Here is a 24,958-nt window from a genome sequence, read left to right as displayed (position 1 = left end):
TCCCCTTCAGGAGCCTTCTCCAGGCTGCCCCAGCCCAGCTCTCTCAGCCTGGCTCCAGAGCAGAGCCGGCAGCGGGTGAACCGAGATAACGCTGCTGTTCGAGTGCAGGGACACGGGACCGGTGGGGAAGGCTGGCAGCGGTGCCGCTCCCCACAGGCACTGCAGACAGCGAGACCCCCCCGCTGCCACGTCTCGCTGGCGCTCCGGGTGCCTCCCGCTACCGTGTAAACGCCGCTGCCCCGCTCCCCCCGGGGCGCGGCGCGGAGGAGCCGAGCCCCATCGCCAAGCCCGGCCGCTGCCTCCCCACCAGCCCCGGAGCTGCTCCCCCTCACGGCGGCGGGGCCCGGGGGGGGGGGCGGGACGGGGCGGTGCGGGAGCCGCCCGGCGGGGAGCGGGGAAGGCGCGGCCGCCCCCCTCCGGCTCCGGGCAGCGCGGGGCCGCGCGGCCGCCCCGAGATGTTCAACAGGGCCGTGAGCCGGCTCAGCAGGAAGCGGCCGCCGTCAGGTAACGGGCGCCGGCGGGGAGGGCTGGGTAAGCGCGGCCGAGCCCGGTCCCGGCGCGGGTCTCCCGCCCTTTCTCACTGAGGGGAGCCGGGCGAGCCCAGCCCCGCAGCTGGGGCCGCGCCGGCTCTGAGGTACCCGCGGGCGGCGGGGCTGGAGCCAGCGTGCGGAGGGGGTCCCCTCGAGGGTCCCCTCACTTCTTGCCGTGCCCCGGGTCACGGTGCGGGGGGGACCGGCCCCGCCGGGGAAGGAAGCGCGGCTCTTCCCGCCCCGGCAGCTGCGCGGAAGAGGGAACTGGAGCCCGCTCGGGCTCATTGCGCCTCATCAGCCGCGCTCTCATTGCGAGCTGCTGCCTGCCGCTGCTGGTGCTGGCGAGGCAGCGTCAGAGCGTGGCTGCTGGAGCTCGGGATTGACGCGGGGAGAGTTTGCCTTCGGGGGCAGCGTCTTCGGCTGCCGCGGGAGTTACTGAGGAGCGAGAAACGCGGGGCTGACAGGCGTCCTAAGGCGTTCGTGCTGTTACAGGGCACCCCTTGGCGCCGAGTCTGCCGCGGTCTCTGCTCCAAACGGTCTCTGTATCATCACTGAAACAACCGAGGTAGAAGTCACAAACTCGGAATCCCGGTGGATAGGGCATTTTATAAAGCACGATCGGAAGTTACCGTCCTCCTGAGAAGAGCCAAATGTGTGTGTCTGGAGCTGGGTTTGTTTCTGGGGGGTGATGTCTGGCGAACGCTTCCAGAGATGCTACAAAAGCGGAACGTCCCTTCGGTTTCCTTCCCCATAGCTAAAACTGGAATCCAGTGGCCATCTGTTGTCGGAGACAGGCAGAAAAGGATGTTGAGGCTCGTGCTTTGGGCAGCCCTCGTATAGAGCTGAAACTCAGCTACTCCTAGGAAAGAATTGGTGTGTGAGGACTCATCCAGTGGCGTTCGGATACATGGAAAGTAAGGGAATTTTCCCTTTTCAGCTGGTTACTGATGAAGCTTCCCCCTGTTTCATAACCTTGGGTTTATTAATTCCAGACTGGTGATTGTTGCTGGATGGGCATCGTGGTGGCTTCTAGGGAAAGGCAAGGTATTCAGAGTACTTCTAAGGTAATAAGAAAGGTTTGTGGCTCACAGGTGACAAAGGGGGAAGTGCAGGCGGTGCGATCAGTTCTTCATTAAGAAATCGAGAAGGCTTTGTTGAACATCATATATTAATGCTTAAATGTAAAATAAGGAGTACGCTCATTACATGGTGCTTTTGTCATTTGTGCTGGTTGTCTTTAGTTAAGGAGCTTGTAGAGGAGCTGTGTGTGCAGGAAGCACAGGCATCGAGGTGAGGGATGCACTGTGGTGAAGGGTATGGGTCTGTGCTGTGTGATACGGAGCCACACAGCCTGATGTATCAGCAGTTTGGGAATGGCAGCAGCTTGGGAAGCTGCTGTAGTGTGTTGCCCCTCTGGAAGGTGGACGATCAGCATGTTGAACTCAGTTAGCTGGGCCTTAATCTCTGAATGTCTGATGGGTTTCCACATTTTTGTACTTGTTGAAAGCAAGAGCCAGAAGTGAGGTTTGACCTGCAAAGTGGTATGTTTTGGTGTTGATGTTTTCTGTGGTTTCAGTCCAAGTTCCTGTGTAGAGAATGTAAGTATTTGTCGGGTTTGACACCAGACTTCAACTGATAATTACGGTGTTATTAGTGCTGCACTTACAGTCACATTGGCACTGGTGAGGCGGCACACGAAATCCTGTGTTCAGTTCTGGGCCCCTCATTACAAGGGAGACATTGAGGTGCTGGAGCGGGGCTAGAGAAGGGTACTGGAGCTGATGCAGGGGCTGGAGCACAAGTGTGATGGGGAACGGCCAAGGGACCTAGGGTTTTAGTCTGGAGAAGGCTCAAGGGGACCTTATCGCTCTCTACAACTGCCTGACAGGAGGATGGAGAGAGGTGGGGGTTGGTCTCTGCTCCCAGATAACAGGCAAGGGGAGAAGAGGAGATGGCCTCAAGCTGCACCAGGGGAGGTTTAGACTGGATATTAGGAACAATGCCTTCCCCAAAGAGTAGTCAGGCATAGGAACAGGCTGCCCAGGGCAGCGGTGGAGTCACTGTCCCTGGAAGTGTTCACACACAGTGTAGATGAGGCCCTCAGTGCCATGGGTTAGTGGTGGCCTTGACAGTGCTGGGGAATGGTTGGACTTGACGATCTTAAAGGTCTTTTCCAACTGAGCTGATTCTGTGATCTATTGCTTGAAAAGAGCCTTCATCCGCGGTCTGATGCAGCAGAACTGTTGTGCGATGGAGAAGGCAGCTTCTATATGATTCTTCTCTATGCTCCAGCTAATGCAGCTACCTACTTGCTGTCTTAGTATAGGCTTCTCCTCTAAAGTAACAGTGCTGCTAACGTAAGGACTTAATTATTTACTGTGCATGTAGAAGCATCTGGCCACCACACATCATGTAAGAGCTGCGTTGCACTCGTACACTTGGTGTGAAGTTTGCTTCAAGCAGAGGCTCTGCAGCCGCGCTCTCATGCTGCACGGTGCTTGCTTTGTTGTCTTTCCCTGCTCCTTGGTTTCTAACCTGTATAAAAGATAGAAGGAAGTGTAGTTACCATATTTATCATCTGTTGTACAGTCTATCTGTTTCTCTTACAGAAATATTGGTGGAAGAACTGCCATTTTGTAATTCCCTTTTTGATGCTCAAAATGATCTCCCAGTTTTCCATATCAGCACATGCTGCCTTCCTCATTTAAATAATCATACTAATGTGCGCATTTGGGTTATTAAACATCAGTGTTGCGTGTATTAAGTAACTGTCACTAGATGATTTTAACAGGAGGAAGTTATCTTTATAAATAGCACACAGAGATAAATAGCTTTCAGGAGGGTCGTTCATGTAATTACATTTACTGCAGCATTGCCTTCAAAAATAAATTGTTTCAGACTTTCATTAAATTCTGCCTCAGTGGAAGTATCATTTTTAAGGTAATTTAGTACTGTGTTATGGGATCTGCGTTTGGGGGTTGGCTTCTGGAGTCATGTGTGGGGAAAACCTCCTCCCTATCTTCTGAGCTCTTAAAATAGAAATCACACTTCAGATCTGCTAAATGATTCCAGCATGTGGAGTGGGAAGTTATGCTCCTAATTGGGGGCCACTTTTGTATCAGAATATTTTTCTCTGATGGCGTATTTAATGGGTTGTAATAAAAATATGCAGCAGTTTTAATATCCTCATAAAGTTTCAGGGTGTTTCCTACCGTCATGTGTCATGTACAGCCTATTTACATGTGTGCTGAAGTTTTATAGAGGTTGCAAAGGAACACGGAGCATGGGGATTAATGGTAGTCTGCCTGGCAGGGGGGAGCCTGATCAGTGCCATGCCCAGCACACAGAGCTGAACCATCCTGTTGGCATGTCCCTGGCATGGCTCTGGTCCATGGTGGTACCAGCCAGATGATGTCCCCAGCAGGCTCTTTGGGGACTGCTCAGGACAAGAGCTGTGCTGCACGACCTCTGGGTCTGCCCTGTATTGCATTGGCTCATTGAAACACATGCTTTTCAAAGTAATCATTAATGTCCACTTCAAGTTTGGCTGGAAAAGAAACACTAGAAACAAAATCTCCCATATCATATCTGAATCCTATATTAAATAGCGGAATGGCCTGGTTCTTCAGGCTGTGAACAGTTCTACGTACAGAGCTGCCATTCTGCTTGCGGGTGAATGATCGTAACAAGAGTTTGAAGCTCCTCAGAGGTAACTGTGTTCTGTTCCAGTGTACTTGGCTATTCCCACTGAAATCTCAGGTTTTATGGAGATTAGATGCCCAGGCTCAGGTTCCTAAAATAAATTTGCAAGTGATAATCAAGAACCACATCCTGTTGCATGAGAGAGGGGAAAACTGAGGCACAGTTAACTCACTGTGCTCGTGTTACGTATGAAGTCTGCAGTAGTGGGCTCAGACAGTCCTCAGGTTCTGACTCTTGGCCTTTACCAGACTGTGTTTCTTACACAGAGCTTATACTTGCTTTCTACAGAGATTATATATATGTACTTATACATAGCTTGTACTTACTGCTTTGGAGGCCAGTCTGCCAAAGTCCTTACCCAAAGGGGGTAAGATCTTGGATTCTGAGAGGTTTTGTGCAGGCACAGGGTCAGGCATTCACTGTGTGAGAAATTTCAGGTTGATGCTGTATCTGCATCATATAGTGAGAGCAGGGCAGGCAGAAGAGGGACAGGATCTACATTTGCTTGATTGTTTTAGATGCTGTCCTTTCTTATAGAGCTGTATTTACGTAGGGCATCAGTGTACATCACTCAGCATTAGGCAGTGAGTATGAAAACCACAGCTCCAGAAACTTTACCTCTTTTCCAGCTCTGTAATTTCTCCTGTATGGAAACCTTAACTTCTATCTAGGGAGGAGATGTTAATTCATTTCCGACAGTGGCCATCTCACTGTTAGAAAAACAAATAGACTCTACAGGTCCCTACTAACCAAAACTCAGCAGGCTTTGCTGTTGTGCCAGTATGTTGTAGGGCTTTAACCTTAGCATTTATCATGCTAGCTACCAGCTGAAAAGGGTGTCTGATAGAGCTCATCTCAGTCTCCCCTCTGGCAGGTTCAAGCCATTCCCCTTGGCCTGTCCCTACAGGCCCTTGTCCCAAGCCCCTCTCCAGGTTTCCTGTAGCCCCTTTAGGCACTGGAGCTGCTCTCAGGTCTCCCCTTCAGGAGCCTTCTCTTCTCCAGGCTGCCCCAGCCCAGCTCTCTCAGCCTGGCTCCAGAGCAGAGCTGCTCCAGCCCTTGCAGCATCTCTGTGGCCTCCTCAGGACTAACTCCAACAGCTCCACATCCCTCTTGTGTTGGGAGGACGCAGGACTGCAGGGGGGGTCTCACAAGAGCAGAGCAGAGTTCTGTATTTGTTATAACAGTAAATAGAATTTGTGTTGATTACAGAAGGAGCTTTTTGCACCTTTCCAGTGCGCAGAGACCTAATGTGGAGCTCTTAGCCTGACTGTTCATTGCCTGTACTCCCTGGGCATTTCATGAGTGAGAGGAAAGGAAGCCAAGTACCTTATGTCTGTTCTAGGGTTTATCAGATAAGAGGTAAAATTCCTGGAGTTTTCCCAAGTTACAGATTTTGTGATGGGTAGCCAGCAAACCATCTTTTGGCATTACCAGCCTTGGATGCAGCATAATTCAACCTAAAACTCAAGGTTTATCCCTTCTGTCCTGTGTGTGAGAAACATGGCTGGCAGGTAAGGTGTGGGCATAGTCCTTATAAAAACAGCATTTCAGTGGACTTGAAAACACGGAAACATAAAACCCACCCACATACCTCTTTCCCAGTAACAGGACAGCTCAGCTGGACTGAGGCTCTCCTGCCATCTTTCTTCCCTTTAGACTGGGTTAACATACTGCACTTGTTCTCCCACTAAACAAAGCATTACTTTTCTTTCTCTCTTTGCCTTTTCCCAACCTCCAGTGGTGATCCTTTTCTTCAGAATACATTGCATGTGTGTGACTGCCCAGGATTTGCTTTATAGAAGCCAATGGCATTGACAGTGCCAGGACGAAAGAAGCAAATGGTCCTTTTACCGTGCAGGCTGCGGTCACTGTGTTCTGCAAGCAAGAAAAGGTGCTTGAACTCCTATAAACCAGTGACAGCACCTACTTACATGCTCATGAGTTATAACACTGCAAGGCATTTCTGCCTCCTTACAGGCAAAGCAGAATTCAAGTATGTGTGTGTTTAATTTCAGGTTTATGGTGTTTCTTTTAAGGAGAGCAGCTGTAATCCAGGAGTGCAAAGAGCAGTGGGGGAGACCTGTATATGACATTCATCACTTCTAACTAAAATGGCTTTTTTTTCCCCATTTTTTTCCAGAGATAAATGACAGCGAGGGGCACCCAAGCAGCAGCCACCAAACCTTGAAAGGAACCTCAAAATGGGCTACATCACTGGAGAGCCTCCTCGAAGATCCAGAAGGAGTGAAAAGATTTAGGGTGGCTATATTAACTATGGATATTTAAATAAACTGAAATTAGGATTTAAAGCTGAATTAAGTCTCAGGGTAAATGGTGCCACTGCTGTAAGCACATAGGTGTGCATCCTTCCAGATATGTACCCTGACTAGATGGGCAGAGTTGGAGCTGTGGCACTAGCTGAGCTTCTAAGGTAGTGCCTTTTGCCCACTGCTACTGCAGCTTGCTCTCCTAAGGCGATGGAAGACTTTTGGTTGCATCTTTCTAATTGGATCTATCAGCTGTTACAAGGATTAACAAGTTACTGTTGGATAAACTACAGTCCTTGAGCCACTGATCTCTTTTGCCAAGCATTATTTATCACTGAGGGCTGATCCTGCACTCTTTAGTCTCATACATTGTCCTTAAGGAATGAGTTATCACTAACAGCTCCTGAGCTTGGTAACTGTGTGGCTCTTAGTCTGTGTTGCAGCAGCCGTACTGAAGAGAATTCCCTTCAAGTTTTCTATAAAGTGTGGGTTGGTGCAGCTCTTAACACAGGCTTGAGGCTTAGTTGGGTGAAGGTGCCGAGTTGGTTTTTCAAGGCCTTCTTGCCATACTAGCTATAAGAATAGGAACTATCTACTTGAGTATGGTTTTGCCACACCAAGAACTGATAAAATGCACTGGGATAAAATGTTTTACTGCCAGACTGGTTTGGAAAGTGGTGTAAAATAGAAGCACAAACCACTTGGATTTAGAATTCTTAAGGAAACAGAGTAATATTGGTGCTATTTAATTCTTGGCTTTACTTATTCTCTATTTTCTAACACTTGAAAGAGAAAACTGACGATCTCAGAGCTATAAATATTTCAATCATGTTTTATAAAGAGTTTTAATACAATTTTTTTCTCCTCATTTTAAAACATGCCTCACTTCTGGAGAAATGTGCTTTGTTTAAGCACTGTCTAGATAACACAAATGCATCTTCTGCTTTAGTTTACTTAAATGAATTGCCAGTGATGATTAGAAACACTTTAATTTGTAGTGATTTTACTCATTAAAAATCAGAAAGACACTAGATGAGAGTCTCAAGTGATCTGTGACTCATTAAAATAGTTCATTATATTCACCTGCTAATTAATGTATTTTTGGATTTCCCTTTGAGTAATGACTGTAAAATCACTTGAGTTATTTCAGGGAGACTGAAGAAGCTCTTCTTGTTAGTTACTGTTGTGCTCTGAGGTTAAAATGTAGCTGCTCATTCTCATGGAATGCACTTCCAGAGTGCTCAATAAGATTGTTCATTTGTGCCTTGGTAGCACGCGGATACACTACACTTCTGCTATACGACGCTATGGAAACTCATACCCTGGTAAAGCTAAGCCCAGGGTCTAGTTTTAATAGCTATAGTAGGAAGAGAGAAAAGCAATTGAGAAATTGGATCCTAACTTTTGTTTTTCTCTTCCCTAGGAGTTTTTAAAGAAGGAATTTAGTGAAGAAAATGTTTTGTTCTGGTTAGCATGTGAAGAGTTTAAGAAAACACAGGGGAAAAAACAGGTATGTTTCCTAAGTAAGCTCTACTTGTCAACAACTTCCATAGCAGAGCTGAAGCTGTAACATTTCTGTTGCATAACGTGCTTCATGTGAGTGTGAATAAATAGATCTGAAGGAATTGCACTGAGATCGCAGTGGTGGGATTGTTCGGAAACAAAATGAAAACAAAATGCTGGAATTGTCACGTTTCCCATGTTATGAAAACTCTGAACTTTCTGTTGTTGCTTGGGAATAGCCGAAGGTTTCATTCGGGGATGTTGCATCATCTTGCTTGAATGTATAAAGATGTTTCATTCAAGACTTTTATTTAAAGCATAACAGCCATTAGATGAAAATACACACCAGTAGAATGTTTAGTGGAACATAAAATCAGCAAAGTGTTTTACAATACCAACATGAAAAGTTTTGCTTTATCAAGTTACAAAGCAAAACAAATTGAGGGCCCATTTAGGCTTTTTTTGTTTAAATATGTATTCAAATTAAATGCAATTTAAATATGTATTCAAATAGATACCTGCAATTGATGTCTGCAGAGCATTTCATTTTCATGAAAGCTGTATTTTTGTAGTAGAAAATATTCTATTGGAAATTCTTCAACCTTCTATTGGAAATTCTTCAACCAGCCACCTCTAGTAAGTTTTTTCCACTGCTTAGATCTTGGTCTACATTTAGATCCATCAGGAGCACAGAATCCACTTTCATATTTAGGCTTTGGAGCCTATGGAGTCAGGCCTAAAATATGCTGTGCTTGGTTTGCTTCTGTCTGAAAAAGTTTTTGTGATTTTTATTATTTTTGAGAAATTCCAAATTTATTTGACCTTTGAGATGAGGATTCTGTGAGAATGGAATGAACTAGTTTCAAAACTCCAACTGAACATCACTGTCCTTGAGAGTCAGACTCCTAAATGCCATAAGCCCTTACTTTTAAAATCCCACCTTTATGCTTTTCACATGTGTGCAGCTCTTGTTGCCAAAGGGAACATTTTAGAAGGCTACAGGTGCAAATGTACAGCCCCTTTTGCACTCTTCTGGCCAAAATAAGTAGAGTACCATGAGGAGGTGAGGCTGGGAAGATGCCACTTAAACCTGCTTCAAATGGACCATGCAGGCTTTGTCTACCATCAGAACTGTCAGGGAATAGGAATTGGGTGGGAACTGGGCTCCTGGGGGCAGTATTCTTCCCTGTGAGGGTGCTGAGGTCCTGACGCAGGTGCCCAGAGAAGCTGTGGCTGCCCCATCCCTGGCAAGTGCTCAAGGCCATGGTGGATGGGGCTTGGAGCAAGCTGCTCTAGTGGAAGGTGTCCCTGCCTGTGGCAGGGGGTTGGAACTGGATGAGCTTTAAGGTCCCTTCCAACCCAAACCAGTCTGGGATTCTATGGTTATAAAGTGCAGGTATACCTCTCTTAAGGTCAGCCAAATATTGTCAGCTTGAAATTGTTTCCCAGTTCATTTTCCTGGTTTTCAACAAAACATATTTTTGAGAGGGGACTCTACTTTCTGCAAATACTCTCATGTTGCACTGGAAAAGCATCCCCCTCACAACAATTTGCTTGTTTCAGTTGTGAATATTTTTTGGTATTGATAAATACATAAAAAATACAAAAATAATATATTTTTGCAACAAGAGGAACATGTTCAGATTGACTGTGCTCTTTGTAATGTTCAGCACTACTTCAGATTTGAGTTTTTAGCTGCTTCTCTTCCCTCTACAAATGCAGATAGGAAGAAGGCTTTGTGTTATACAGGTCAGTTGTTTTTGCTTTGTAGGTTGTACAGGGTCCTTGCCTTTTCTTGAGACCCCTTGGACAAGTATCAAACTGCATTTTAAAATGGAAATGAAAGTGGGAATTCGTTCTTTAAGCTTCCCCAATTTGCAAAGGGATAACAATCAGATTTTCTCTTGCTGAATAATTTCCATCTTTTTAGCTGTTTCAGGATTGCACATGTAAGTACAGTAAATGGTAAAATGAAATATAGTGGCCTAGTGATTCTTGAATGAATGGACAGAGGCTTAACTAGGTTCCATTTAGCTCAATTATTCAGTACCCAACATTACACAGCGTGGTCAATCTGGAGCCTAGAACTGCCAAAGCTATTGTAGCTGGTTACCATAAATGTGCTTTAGAATAGCACAGACTTACAGTAAGTTTTTATAGCTGCTTCTTATGAATGGCCTTGTTTAAATACTTTAAAAAACTAGAAAAAGCACTAAACCCAGAAATCTTTTCAGAGCTTATGATAGCACAAAGCATGAATTTGTCTTCTGAAAGTCTCTTGCAGAAATCACTTTGTATCTATCTGATGTGAGCAAGATATTCTAAAAGCATCTCTTTATTTGTTTTATAACCTGCTTCTCATTAAAGCTGGTTTACCACAGAAACTAGCTCATAGACACTTAGACATTTGGTCAGATGAAGCTGAGTTCAATTTAACCCAGACTGAATGGCATTTTTTCCCCCTATTTTTAAAGTATAAAATAAGCTTTTCGGTACTTGACATGAGAGTACAAGTGTGGGGGTTTTGTTGGTCAGTTTAAACTTGAACAAAGGTGGCTACCTGGCCAGTGATGCCTAGTGTTATTGTCATCCCTTCTGTGTCAGCGGCAGCAGTGTTTGATTTTGTATAAACTGGTGTACCATTAGGTTGGCGGGCTCCGTAAATGTTCTGTCCTTCCCTCATGTCCTTTCTGGTCTTCACAGGTAGATGCAGGCTCTCTGCTCCTGCTTTCTGTTGGTTGCAAATTGTGTTAGTGCTATTCTAAGGAAATATTATGGGACTTTCCTTAAGACTTACTAAATTTGGTTCAGTCCTTACTCTAACCACAATCACACAGTTCTGCCTAGAAGCTGACTTTATCGAGCCAACACAGGCAGATCTGATACAGATACATCTTTCTGTTCCTTTACTCTTGAATGTGTGCCACTATGCAGCTGGACCTTGGGACCAAAGGGAGTGCTGGCAAGAAGAAGCCAGGCTCTTGACTGTTGTGTTGGCTCTAGACTAGTGGTGAAAATGCTTAGTCAGAAGGCAGAAATGGAGTTCAGACCAGACTACTCCGTGAGTTTGTGTTTGTTTTCCTGTTTGGGTGAGCTAATACAAAACTCATGCTCATTTCAGGAAGTAGGGCAGGTTTTCAGCATCTGCATCAGGGCAGCAAGCAAAGTACATCACTAGTCTAGGCAGGTTTTGGATTCAGCCTATCTTCCTGCAGCAGGAAAGCACAAACTCCTCCCTTCAGTGCAAGACACATCTCTGTAGTTTAAAAGAAAGGATATTCCTTTAAAATTGAAGTTAAAATAGAAATGTTAATGTTTAGTGAAGACTGAGGAAGGAATTGGGTCAAGTCCACTTGCAGCAGTGAGCTCTGCTGCCACCCATATGGTCCTCATCTTGGGACACATTTAATTATTGAAATAGGAGTGGTGGGGCTAAGGGAATAAAATTGAGCTTTAAATGTTTTATTGGAGTTAGTCATACGCTGCTGCGTTTGTGACTGTTGATGAAATAAACAACATGTCCATTGTGCTACTTCCCAAGGTTTAAATGTTTCTTCTCTTGCAGCTGAGCTTTAAAAAGAAATTATAGATTGTAATAAATGCTTCAAACAACAGGGAATCTTTACAGCTGTTGCTCAAACCCATCAAAATACCCGTGTCAAGCTTTGGAGAGAACAATTCCAGAACAAACTATACCTATTCAAGAGTTTCTTCTGCCATTTCCCATGTGGAATGTGGCAATGGCTAAGCAGGACTGGGTAATGCTGCACAGCTGCTAACTGCTGGATTCTGTACTGATGAGCATCTGGGACTTCCATTCACTTCATTTGGGAAGCACACATGCTTCAGAGCTGAGTGTGACCTTAGGAAAGGAAGTGGGAAAGAAGATTATATCCACTTGAAATAGCGAGGGGGATTTCTGTAGACAGAACTTTGTACTCCAAATGGGAATTTGGCACGGATGCTGGGGTGAACACACAGATGTGAGTGAAAAGTGCCAGAAATCCTTTAATAACCACCTGTGAACAAGATCCCAGTTTAAGTGTTGTTTAAATTCCAGAGCAGAGTCCTGTGTGCTAGGGCATTAGTTTCAGGCTGACACAGAACAAAGAATGCCACCCACTGACCGGGACCATTGCTGTCTTTTCTGCCTGAACCTGGCTCTCCCTGAATGTCATTTGGGGGGTGTATAAACATATGGTTTATGGTTTATAACATATATAGCTGTAACTTTATTTAAAAACAGTTGCAGTTAAACTGATGCTCTGCTACTGAAGCATAGACATAGCAGTTGTTCCATGTGCAGCAGAACCTGTAATATTTAGTTGTGCATTTCCGTATTGCCCCATTACTGTAAGGTCAGGTCCCCTGTGTCTCTCCAGCAACCCCCTTTCTCTACCACAGCTCTTTCACTTCCTTTCTTTATCATTCTTCCCCACCAAATCCAGAGATCCTCCCCATTTCACCAACCTCCCACGCAATTCTCTTGCTCCCCCCATGTTCTTTAAACTTCCTCACAGTACTTCTAGTTTCATGTTTCCCCTCAAGCCTTCCAGTACTCCTGTACAGTGCCCAGGTTGCTTCTGTGTTACTTGCGCAAGCAGCACCTTATGTTGTGGCTGGTGTGGAGCTGTGTGTGCACAGATTAGGCAGCAGCTAAGTGTATGTTGGTGGTTCAGGCCGAGTAGATAACTTTTGAAGATACACTGCAGCTTTTCCTCTCCCTTTCCTTTCTCTCACCACTCTTTTCAATTGAATCAGTAGGAGGGTAATTACTTCTCAGTCCTTTGTCCCCCGCTCTTAGATACGATTGAAATTGGACAGCAGGTTCAAAAGTTATTTAGGTAGGGCTGACAGTCAGTAGTGTAATAATAGGTAAAGGTACCTTTACTGTGTCTGCGTCAGGGTATTAACTTTACCAGTTAAACTCAGTCTCATCGATTGGATTAACTGCCCATTTAGAACAGACACAGCTGACACATTCCTCCGTGCTCTGTGACACTGGAACATCATCTTAAACACTTCATTGTGACCCAGTGCACCTGGCACATGATCTACCCATCAGCTGGATAATGTGTTTTAGAAAGGAATACTGGAAAATACATGTTCCCTTCAGCAGTGAGAGAGTTAACTCTTTAGGCCTTGGGAATTGTCAAACACATGTAGCTTTTCTTCTAATTGTCCCCAAATGTTGATTCTCAGCTGTAAAACATGAAAGACATTCTGACTCCATGGGCAAGGGTTTAAATGCTTCCTTCTTCAAGCCACTTCCCATCAAAAACACAGCCCTTTAGCTGATGCTGGTGTGGTGTTGTAGCTGCTCATTAGATGTGCCATGGGGAATGATGATGAGTACCCACGGCTCAGGACTGTACAGTGCCTGCTGCTGCATGGGGCTGGTTTTCAGTGTGCAGAATACAGATTGCAGCAGAGAGGCTTGGCTTTCTTCTCCCACACTGGCTTTCTTATCCAACCTTCTGGTCAAGGGGGAGCTTGCGCTGAACTTCAGAGGATTGTGACCACTCATTTACTGCTTTGAAGCTTAAAGATGCTAGGTTGGGTTGAAGTGTTATCACTGTTACTGATTTATCAAGAGAATGCTGAAATCAAGGCAAACACTAACAAACAGCTTTATGCAAGTCACACCTACCCTTATTTATCAGCTTTCAGAGGCTGTTGAGAGTCTTATCTTTACCATTAACCAAGCTGTTGGGTTTCTTTAATCATGTAGTCACCGTTGCATGCGAGCTACCGTGAGGTAAAAATGTCGTTACGAAAGAGCACGTAGTATGGCAGTTATCTAGCAGTAGCATGGATTATACACTAACTTTGTTTAGTTTTGCCTTGCAGTAAGTTTCCATATTGTTTTATTCTGGGTTCCTTGAGCACGCTGATTATCTGTTAGTAAAAATAGTCTTCTAAATACTGAAGACAAGGCCTGCTGTTTCACCGAAGTGTTGAACACTGCTTGCTTCCACTCATCTCAGCGCAGGAGTTGGCCTGCGGAGATGTTTTCCCTCCAGTACAGATGAATAGACACAAATAAGCTAATCTGTCTTTCTGTTTTATTACTTGTTCTCTCTTGTAACTCAGACTGTGTTTTGGTTTTAGGATCTGAACCTCAAGAAGTGACTTGGAGCAGTCTTGAACAGAACATTAACAATATTTGTATGAGCATATTCCCCCAGCAAGTAATTCCTTAAATAAATATGTCCTTTTGCAGATGCAAGAAAAGGCTAAAGAAATTTACATGACTTTCCTGTCCAGTAAAGCTTCCTCCCAGGTCAATGTTGAAGGGCAGTCCCGTTTGAGTGAGACCATTTTGGAGACACCTCATCCTCTCATGTTTCAGAAGCTCCAGGACCAGGTAAAATTATTTTCTTCAGTTTCTTTTGGTTTTTGTCTGCTTTTAATGGACTCTGCTTTTTAACCATAAGCTAGTGTTGGAAAGTTGGGAATCTGCCTACTGCTGCCTGTGGCATGGAATGAATAAGCGCACATGGAGCTGGGTTGCTTCATACTGGGGATATTAGTGCAGCTGCTGCAAGGATGGATGCACCATATGCAAGGATTTTGGCTCTGTGTAACTGACTGATTAGTTAAGAGTCTTGGCACAACCATTCTAAGCCAGTTCAGGACTTTCCTGGAAAATTGGATGAAGTTTTCTCCCAGATTCCTGTGCCAGTACCTTGAGAATCACCCAGCTGACTAACTTAGTGCCTACATTTTCCTGTGTGTTCACTTGCGCTGAGTCATTGCTGATGTTTGTTTCCATAGTTGCTACTGGTTTCCTTGAGAGCTCAAGATTCTTCACTTTGTTTTGGTATTTATATTGATATGAATATAATGCAATTTCCTAAAAAGCCTCTTCTGTAACACACAGAACTTAAAAGAGTAGTTGGTATCTACTTTGCTTTTCCCTATCGAACTTGGGAGGTCTGGTACAAATTAAGTGGCATTTTGCAGGCGTGTCTTTTGGTGGTAAATTTTCTTGTTATTTAGCTTATTTTAATGCCTAAGTTAGGAAGTGAGTCACTCTTATCTGCAGCTTTCCAGCACTTGCAGTCTGTACTGCTTTTAATTTCTGTACCATCCTCAGGACTACCTGTATTTTCCATTTGGCTCTTTTGTGGAGAAACAGCACCCTGGTTTAAATAGTGTTTTCAATCCATCTCACATCAGGTATTGTATATGTTAGCTGGGCACTGGCTGGGTCAGTGGAATTGGTCTGAGGAGCAAAGACTCTGCTGTCTTTCAAGCAGGTTCCAAGTCATTAGCAGTGGAAATGTCTGAAACTCAATTTCAATGGGAAGAGGCAAAGTTTTTCATAGAAGAACTTCTGATTTGGGGGAAGGTAAAGGGAAAGGGCTGGTACATCTAAGCACTGCCCTTCAGCATGAGTGATTATGAAAGTGACGTTGGAGAAGACCATTGGAGTTCAAATAAATGAGCATGCACATGAACAGCCAGAGATCAGTAATACCTGAACTGAAAACATGTTAGACCAGTGGTAGAGGAATCCCACTAGTGTAGGAAGAAAGTCTGTGAACTTCTAAAACCAAATGCAGAGCATCTATGTGTTGTTGCAGGTTGCCACTGCTTGAAGCTTCTGCTTATTGCTGGTAGGTAATAATAGTTCACAAAGAGTTACAGTCTTCCCTAGTTTTCAATCCTTATAAAGGTATGGAGAATGGTATAATTTGTTCTCTAAAGAACAGTGTTAACTACTGCTGGCACTGTGTGTCTGAAGTATAAAGCAGGTCCAGAGACCTGCTGATTAAAATGGGTCTACTTGTTGGGTGTGTTTGTGGGATGTGCTGGTGGGATGGCCTTAAACAAGTAGCTTGGAGGCAGTTGTTCATCCTGAATGGTGTTAGAATGATTCATAGAGATCTGTAGATTTCAAAATATTTATGAGTTTAAATGTTCCTGCTTCACAGCGGTGATGAGAGGAGAGGAGGGAAAAAAGAATTCTGCCTTTGCTTGTGATTATGAAATCTGTCCTGTGCATTTGGTTGACCAGACTCCTGCAGATTTTGACCTTAGTACTCTTTCTCTCTGGGAGATGCTATAAATGACACTAGGAAAAAGAGAGGTCTAAAATTACATTGTAGTTAGCCAATGGCAAGAGGTGTAATTTGACTTTACTTAACTGCATCGATTTGGGTCTACATCAAGAGGGTATTTGGGGATTTTTAGTCTTCCAATATGTAGCTTATAAAGCAAGTTTTCCATTGTTTTAAACACTAATGTAACTATTAGAATATGTGAACAGTGGTTAGTAAAATGCTTCATGTAATTTATTTGCCAGGAGGATATTTCAGCAAATGCACAGATAGGAACAGTCAAGTTTTGTGTGTTAGCCTTTACCTGTCCAGGTTCCTTGAGGACATGAAATGATAAGGCAGTTTTCAAGGCCATGTTGGATGGGGCTTGGAGCAAGCTGCTCTAGTGGAAAGTGTCCCAGGCCATGGTAGAGGTTGGAACTGGATGAACTTTAAGGTCACTTGCAACCCAAACCATTCTAGGATTCTATGATTCTCACTTCTTTTCCTCCTAACAGTTGTTTTACCCAGTTGCACTTTCAGTTAGAAATGAGGCCCGTAAAGGTAAAGCTCCAGTTATCCACACGTGGATTACCCACTCATGCAGGTCACAATCCAGAAACAAGTCTTGGAAATTTAGTTACTCTGAGTGCCATAAAATGTAATCAGTCACGAAGCATGACTCAGAGAGGCTCTGCCACTGAAATAATAGGCAGAGGATGATGTAGGCTTTGGTTTTCCTCAATTATAGTTTTGAGGTTTACTTTTTCCTTCCCCTCTGTTTCAAGACCAAGCAAAATATAGTCCTGACCTTGACACCTGAACAGATTCTGAGCTCCTCTCCCAGGCCCTTTTGTTTTCAGAGAACTCCAAATGAGTTCTAGGTTTTTGGTCTTTTTTTGTCTTAAATGGGTATAAATAGGACAGAAAGCAGTTGTATTGAGGGATGAGCTTAAACTCAAGCCGAGGAGAGAAAATCTATACTCAGCATTGACTTCATGCTTCCATGCTGGCTGTGCGCTGGCTATGAGAAGAAGGGCAGGTCTTGGCATAAATTTAATCCATCACTAACTTCAAGCTGCATTTTATCTGACAAATTCCATCTGTACCAGGTCAGCTCTTTGTGGCAGGTACCTGCAGCATTTCTGATCTGGCCTGAGACCATTCCTGGCATTTGGTTGGGTCGTAGCCTAAAAGGGATGGGAAGATCAGCCTAAGCTTAAGAAACAGGGATTAAAACAGTTGTTTCAGTCCTAGATTCAGTTTGTAGTTTCAGTATTTGTGTAAATTATTTAGGGTTTTTTCTTAATTATCCAGTGCTGTGCATGTATAGTGAGCTATTCTGTAATGCTCAAGAGTAGCAGCAGTCAGAAGGGTGCCTGAAAGGTGCCTTTTGTTCTTCATCCTTCTGAATATCTTCCAACTGCGCTGCCAGAAGGAGACCCTCACTGGGTTTTGCTCCTGGTGGCTCTGCAGCCTTAAAGCTGCAGTGGAAGGGGACCAGGTAATGTCCTGGCTTGTCCACTTGTGCAGTTATCTGATCATCAGCTGTAAAATCCTACCTAGTGACCGTGGCACGTGGCCTCCCACTTTCACTATCAGGTTTTCAAAGCTGGCTATTGTGAAAATCATAATCTGGTTCTTAAATTAATATGGATGCTATAGAAAAGAGTGACTGTAGAACCTGCAGTATGGTTTGCTACATGCAGCCCCTTCTGAGTGATTGAAGTGTGTTTTAATGTCATGCTTTTGAGTGGTGCTTTTAGTACTAACACAACAAAAATATATTAGAATTCATATATTGTCCTCATTTAAAATCTAGTTTTACTTAGGTCATCATTTTTGTGTTTTTCCCCCTCTTACCAGATATTCAATCTCATGAAATACGACAGCTACAGCCGCTTCTTGAAGTCAGACATATTCCTAAACCATAAGAAGTGTGAGGAGCAAGAGGAGAATTCACCAGAGGCTCAGACTGCAGCTAAAAGAGCATCAAGAATTTACAACACATGATATGATGAATCCCTTCAGGAGGAGCAATACAATGACTAAATTACACTCAGGAACAGTCTAGGTTTATAGCAGTTGCATTTAGGGCTTGAAAAGCTCAAAACCTTCTTAGGAGATACTTACCTTCTTAATTGCTTGAACGACTAATTGTTTTTGCATGATAGCTAATAACAAAGTGCTCATGGAAAGACTGTTTCCTACATAAAAGGCTGAGATATTCCTCCATAGCATGAATTGCATTTCATATTTCACAAGCTAAAATGCTTTCAGTTTTTGTATTTTGTTTTGTGAGGCTTCATAATGATGAGAAATGGGAAATAGGGTGCCTGGATTTCTATTTTTGCCTTGTAATTTTCATTTGTGACTGGGTTTTACATCCTGAATTGCTGGGAGAAGCTGCTGAGGAGTAAATTGCACGTTACTTTGTGGATGAGTCATTCGTAGCAAACTTAATTATGAAGGGACAGCATCTTTCAGGGTTAGGCTCAATAGAATCCAATCCCTTCCTATGTAACTTTGTTTTTTCAAGGTGATACCTGTTTTGCTTTGCCCTTATTGTTGAATCAAACACTTCTCTAGTAATGATTTCCTCTATTTTTGCAGTAGACAATCACCTTCTTCAGAGGATGGAATAACCTGTATTCCCCTAGGAACAAAAGCACTGATTTCAGTAAAGCTTCACCAGGGCACATCCTGCATGTCAGCATAACATCAATGTCAGATGCCTGTATGGGGAAGCATCTGGTCCCTCCTATGTCTCCTGAACAATCCTGCTCTGTGGAGCAAGAATATTTTGGCAAAGGACCAACCAACAAAGTCTGGCTTTGTTTTACTAAAATCTACTAAAATCGCCTTGCCTGATTTTGTTTGCCCCAGAGAATTATTTCAGGGTTTCCTAATGTAACTTTTGAGAGCTGCAGTGGAACAGGGGCTTGACGCTGTGGTTTAGCCCTTTACAGCAAGTTTGAGAGGAGTGGGAATTTATTCCTGCTCAAAGCAATCCAAGGTGAAATGGTGGTAAAGGAAGACTCTCCCAATGAGCCTTCCGTGTTGTCCTGGGACTGTATCAGAGCTGCAAAGCACATTTAGGCATACAGTTTTTCATTGTTCATATAGTTTTGAGTTAATTCACTGTAGTGTTGCTAGATTGCAGCTGAAGCTGGGAAAGCCCATTAGCTACGTGCTCTATTTCCAAGCTTCGCAGTGTGTAGTGTAGCTGTTTCACATTCTCTCATTATTTACTCAGTTACTTTTGCACTGCTTTCCTTGAACGTTAGTTGATGTGCCAGCTAATCTAAATGCCCAGTTAGCTTTTGATCATTTTATAGTTCTTTTTTTGTCAGAAAGGCCAGGTTGGGGTTTGGAACTGGATGATCTTAAGGTCCTTTCCAACCCTAACTCTTCTGTGATTCTATATGTTTTGTACGCTACTGTTGCTACAAAGGTTTTAAAACTGAAGTCTAGATTGTAATTTTTGAGGCTGCAAACTCACTTGTCAGACTTGATTATTTCTGTTAACTCTGAGTCACTCTTGCAGGTAATTTGTAAAGGAACTTGTTTCCGTGGGCTCTTTCCTAGTTAGGTGTTAAGAGTGGGATCAGGAGTTCTGATTCTTCCCTCAGAACTAAATGGCCTGTTTGGTTTAGAAGATCAAAGAAGAGGTCAGTGCCTCCATATGCATGTTTTAAGGTGTGATCTTTATGCACTTAATTTTCCCTTTGTGCTCTCAGAAGACTTAATGGTGAAGTCCTAATCTTCCTTCAGGCACTTTCAGTAGTATTTGATCTCATGCTTAAGTTGTATTTTAATGTTTTGCTCTATAGGAACGAGGTAAACCCATGCATGAATCTTTTTGTTGGGATGGGGCTTAGGAAATGGGACCGTCTGGTTCTGGACTTGCCAACTATTTGTAATCTCAGGATTACTTCTTTTGAAAATTCACTGTAATAACAAACTCTCAATGCCTGCCACAGCAGAGGATGAAACTTCTGATGCCACTGAAGTCCTTGGGAGTGGGCAGCTTGAACACATTTAGGAGTTGGGATTTGTCTCTTCCCAGTAATTGCAGCAAAAGTCTTAGTGATACCGAAAAATGCAGGACGGGGACCTTCATGGGGGAAAACCAGAGAATGAGCTCTTACCACATTCATCACATGGATGCACAGTAGATTATTTTTTAATCATATTGATTTTAGAAATGCGCAAGTAAGGGAGAAGAGTCTTTGACTATCATGTTTTAAAATAATAATAACTAAACCCCGAAGCTGTAGGAATAATGGTGGGGCATTAAAGAGAGAAAATACTCATTTGTAGCTGCTTATGAACACCATTTTCCTTGGCAATATGCTCCCTGTCAGGTACTGCCTTATTTGCTTGTTAAGAGCAACTGCCCCATAGTAGACACAAAGGTGCTTTACACTACTACTACTAACCAAAAGTTACTCAAATGAAAATGTATTTTTCACAGCATCTCAATGCTTATGGTGTTTATTTCAATACCTCAATGTTTCTAATACAATATACCTAAATCCACACAATTCTAATCTTTGAACTGCTCTTCTGCAAAGTTCACTGCCCCATTGATGTGTCTTTGTAGTGTCTGGTTTTGGTTTGCTTTTTAGGAGAAAACTTGTGAGGTGCAGGAATCAAAGGGTTTTTCCTATTATCTGTATTTTCCAGTGAAAGAGCAATCAAAGTAAAGCCATGCAAGATGTCTGTAGCTGCAGCATGTATATACGTGGAGAAGGTTATTTTGCTTCTGTTGATATTCTCAGTGATCAAATTTACCTTATGAAATGACTTTCTCTGTACATGGCATAGAACAAATCACACAGGAAAAGAACTGAGTTTCCAGTAGGTAACTCGTGCACTCCAGGAACAACTGCAAACGTTGCATTGAACCTCAGACTGTAAGTGCGTACTCAGTGTTGCTTGACGTAGAGATTAAAGGTAGGATCTACTCCTGTTTGTAGAACTTACACTGAAGGTCTGAGCACAGAAAGCAAGCAAGAGAAATTTTGTGCCTGATTGCATGCCTTAAACTCTACCCAGTTGTGTGTTTCTCAGCTAAAAATTAAAATATCCTACAAATACACCAAATCTGTGCACTGGCAGTTTTATGTTTGAACACAGTTTGGGACAAGATTGCTTCATATCCCAGTTATCCCATTTTCTGCTTTCAGTCCCTGTTAACACAGTTGCTCATACTCTGTTGTAGTGCGTTTTTTCTCTTGGAAGATGGGATGACACACAGTTGGTTTCACTTCTGAGCGAGCTGTTGTCAGAACAAATTGCAGAAAGTCACTTGAACAACAGCAGATGCTTCTTGTACCTTCTTCATCTCCTCCCATTTCTTTGTTCCTGTGCATTTCTTCCACCGTGCTTGCTTCAAGTTGACACAGAGAAGGAGGGCTTGAAAAACTATAGTGAGGGAGAAAGAAAATGGTTTGAATATTCATGTTTGGATAACAGTTCAGAATGTGCTTATATTCTTACTGAAGATTCAGATTGGTTTCAAGTGGGCAGTTTTTGCATCTGAGCTAAAAGCTAATTAGGTCACTGATGCAGAAAGAGGTCCCAAATCATTCTGTGATGCTATGGCTGTGGTTCAAAGCTGACCATGGATGTATTCCCCCTTTTATAAATTGTTTATAACTTTTTTCATCCTAAATCAGCACAGCAAGTATGAGAGTCACCCCGTTTTGCCAAACATCTGTCCCTGACCCACCAGAACGATTGTTTATGTGACTATGTTCATTTCCCCATCCCAGAGGCAGTCCCTCTTTTAAGTCCAACACAGCTTATGTCCGAGGGCTCTTTTGGCAGAGGCACAGCTAAAACCAAGCTGTGGGCCACCCTTTATCAAAGGCTCTGTGTGACTATGCAGTGGTGCCATGCGAGCGACTTTTTATGGCTCCAGTTGAGGAGCTGGGCTATAATGAGGTGAAAGATGCTTTTCGTCAGCGCTGAATCGGTGTCACAGATCTAATTCGGTCGGGTTAAAAGCAGCCGGTGGGAAGGGGCTTGGGATGGGGGAGTGGGGAGAAACTGGGAAAGGCATTTTGCATGATGTGGTTCTCTCCGGAGAAGCGAAGTGATTGCCAAATTTAATAGCACCCTCTCCTGGTTCTTGACAGAACAACAGGTAGGGATGTGGATCTTGCAGTAAGGCTGCAAGTACGGAGAGCTCTTAACTGCTTGTTTCCTCAAATGCAATGGACTTGGTGAAGTTTCTGTGAGCAATAAAGGCAGCTAAGCTAAAATACTATGCTAAAATGGCTCTGCTTTTCATTGAGGCAGGTGTTGCTTTAATCAAAACTTGAGGGGACCACTGTGTATAAGAAAACTGATCAAAGTTGCTTGGGAAGCTTGCACCATAGAGCCGATGATGCTCTCAACTTCCTGAACATTCTTCATGCTGTGAAACACCAGAACAGGGCCAGCAGTTGTCCCTTCCCCCTCTGCAGCTCATGCCTTGGGCTCTGAATCTCTCAGAGACAGGACATTTCCTAAAGGAAGCAGTGACCAGCATGCTGAGCATCGTAACCCAGGCTCCAGCAACAGATGCCGTTACACTGTGTTTCTACCACAGTGTCCTATTGCTTTAGTTGTCAGGAAGTGGCATGCCTGAAAGCCAAAAGCGTTGCCTGTCTGCATTCACATGTTATTCTTTGGCCTTATAAAGCTTGTTTCACTTCACACACACGAATAAAGAAAGGGCTGGTGTCACCCACTGCTCATGTGCAGGGCGAGCACTGAAACTGCCATCAGTGGCATGTCCTGAAGTGCATTCTCTTTGCCATATGCATTTCAAGCAGAGTCTGGCAGTTTGCTTCCTCACTGGAGCCTGGCAGCAGCAGCCCCTCAGTGTGTGTTTTCCCAAAGGAATCCAGGCTTGTCTGTGAGCTGCTCTGCCTGGACAGACCCAGGGGGAATCCGGGTGGTCAGCAGGCCTCCAGCGGATCGAGGTGCCAGTGCGGGGCTCAGCAGGCAGGAGCAGAGCAGAAGCTGTATCAGTGCTAACAAATGCGTTTTCTGTGTTTATCAGGCCTGTCTCTGCTGCCTCCGGGACATGACTGCTCATGAGCCTTTCATTAGATAAGTCTGAAGTGTTTTTCCATGTCATCAATGAGAAGAGGTGGGAACTTGAAATATTTGAACAAGTTACGCTAACAATTGCAGTGCTAAAGCTCTCCCAGTGTTACAAGAAACATACTAACGTGGAGGTAAGTTAAAACCTTGGGTTCTTTTTCAAGAGGAGCAGCCTGACACAAATCGTTCTCAGTTCCTGGTCTGTATGTACTGCCTTGAACATTTTTCCACAGTTGATAGTAGGTTTAGACATTCTTTCACTTCCACAGGACACACAACATAAAAATGTCCATTTTGCATATCTGAAATGCTGCAGAGATGGACCTGACAACAAAGAGGGTGGAGGACAAGATTGATGCCCCTCTTTTAGCCTGCTAAGAGGTGTGGAATGATATGAAACCCCTAAAATGGAAGGACAAAAGGCAACACTGCTATGGGTATTGCTTGAGAGTGAGTGCCTCAGTACATGACCAAATCATGTACTTTTTGCTGGTGTTTCCTGCAGGATCAAGTCCCTCTCTCAATGAAAGGGAGACCCATTCATGCACTGTTCTGTTGGCCACTATTAAAACCCAGGGTTCTCAACATCCCGGCCAGGCTACGTGGGAAATCAACAGAGAAGACCCCTTGGATTATAACTACAATCTACCATGTAATGAAGACAATTGGGCTCAGGGAACACCTCCAACTGCTGCTCACTCCACATCTTTAACATCATTTCTTGTTAAGGAGGTGTGAAATTACCATCTTATTAGAGCGAAGCTTTCATCCTGAAGCCAGAGGAGTACGAGCTGTGTCTTTCATCCTTTCATCCCTTCTCCCCACCCACTTCCTTTGCTACTGCAGAGGAATAAGTGAACTCTTTGTGATCTTTCGGAAGGTTTCATCTCCCAAGCTGCTTCATAGATTACCAGCAGTGTCCCGGCTAACAGATGGCTGGAAGTGACAGCAGTGCTGCAAAGTATTAAGTAAGTAAATTATTCCCATCTCAGGACTGGTCTCATTCCTTGCGCTCTGTAGCTTTAAAGCATTTTCCGTCCACTCGGATGAATATTTGTGTATCAGTTACGGAACATGAACAAAATCTCTCTGAACCCAAATTTCCAACCTCAAGGCGGCTTGTTATTTTTGGAGTCATCGTTAGGCCTTGGGCAAAGGCTGAAGGGAAATCTTATCCTCTGTAGCTGGGCCAATAACACTGTAAACTTAAAGATGAACTGTCTTTTGCTGAGCTCAAGATTAGGCAATGGACCAGCCTCTCCCTAAGCCACTTGCAGCAGCAAAACTACTGAGCATGGCGATTTCTTGGTAACTGTTTGTGTTTGTGATTTGGACTCTTTGCTCTGGTTTGCTAAAAAACCCCTTTCATGTGCAAGTGTGGAATGTTCTGCGAGAGGAGAGCTGCCAAAACCTGAATCAGGCTTTTCTTCTTCTTCTTTCATTTCCGCCATGCACGCTTCAGATGAGAGGCTACGAGTTAGGAAAACAGAACTTGGAAGTGATGAGGCTTTTTGAGGGCTCAGCATCTTCAAAGAGGGATGCCCAAGGAGGTGGTGACCCCAGACAGACCCCAGCTGGGTGGATGGAAAGGGAAAGCTGCAGAGCTGAGTGCTGCCAGGGGAGCTTATGCTCAAGGTTACACCCTGAGGTTTAGCTATCCTTGTGTACGTAACTGGTGCCACAGCAAAGCACTCAAACTGGGCAGGAAAGGAGGGAATGGGGGAGATCCGTGCACCAGAGGGTCTTTAAAAAGGTCTTTATAGTGTGCTAAATAAAACTGAGATAGCCCAAGCAGTGACCAAAGTGACAC

At 44.0% G+C, this 24,958-nt stretch overlaps 1 protein-coding gene across 2 annotated transcripts; it reads left to right on the top strand.

The window, feature by feature from the left end:
* The first annotated feature begins 368 nt into the window (after positions 1–368).
* Positions 369–21,156, top strand: RGS10 (regulator of G protein signaling 10). 2 transcript variants are annotated; one of them, XM_065672381.1, is made up of 6 exons: positions 485–504; positions 1,285–1,444; positions 6,373–6,491; positions 7,923–8,009; positions 14,226–14,369; positions 17,914–21,156. In XM_065672381.1, the coding sequence occupies exons 2-6, from the start codon at positions 1,438–1,440 to the stop codon at positions 18,058–18,060; spliced, it is 504 nt and encodes a 167-aa protein (XP_065528453.1). In that variant the 5' UTR covers positions 485–504; positions 1,285–1,437; the 3' UTR covers positions 18,061–21,156. The 2 variants fall into 2 exon arrangements, with proteins under 2 accessions (XP_065528451.1, XP_065528453.1); XM_065672379.1 differs by lacking the exon at positions 1,285–1,444 and having other exon boundaries at positions 369–504.
* Positions 21,157–24,958: the final 3,802 nt, after the last annotated feature.

The sequence above is a fragment of the Lathamus discolor genome, chromosome 3, assembly GCF_037157495.1.
Source record: "Lathamus discolor isolate bLatDis1 chromosome 3, bLatDis1.hap1, whole genome shotgun sequence".
NCBI lineage: Eukaryota > Metazoa > Chordata > Aves > Psittaciformes > Psittacidae > Lathamus > Lathamus discolor.
This window is presented reverse-complemented; position numbering and strand designations above follow the sequence as displayed.

Bases quoted from the DNA above. Each gene is read 5' to 3' on its own strand.
- RGS10 (XM_065672379.1), top strand. From the start codon at position 456: ATGTTCAACAGGGCCGTGAGCCGGCTCAGCAGGAAGCGGCCGCCGTCA. The intron at 6,492-7,922 runs GTGGCTATATTA...TCTCTTCCCTAG, and splicing joins AAGGAGTGAAAAGATTTAGG to GAGTTTTTAAAGAAGGAATT. The intron at 14,370-17,913 runs GTAAAATTATTT...CCCTCTTACCAG, and splicing joins TTCAGAAGCTCCAGGACCAG to ATATTCAATCTCATGAAATA.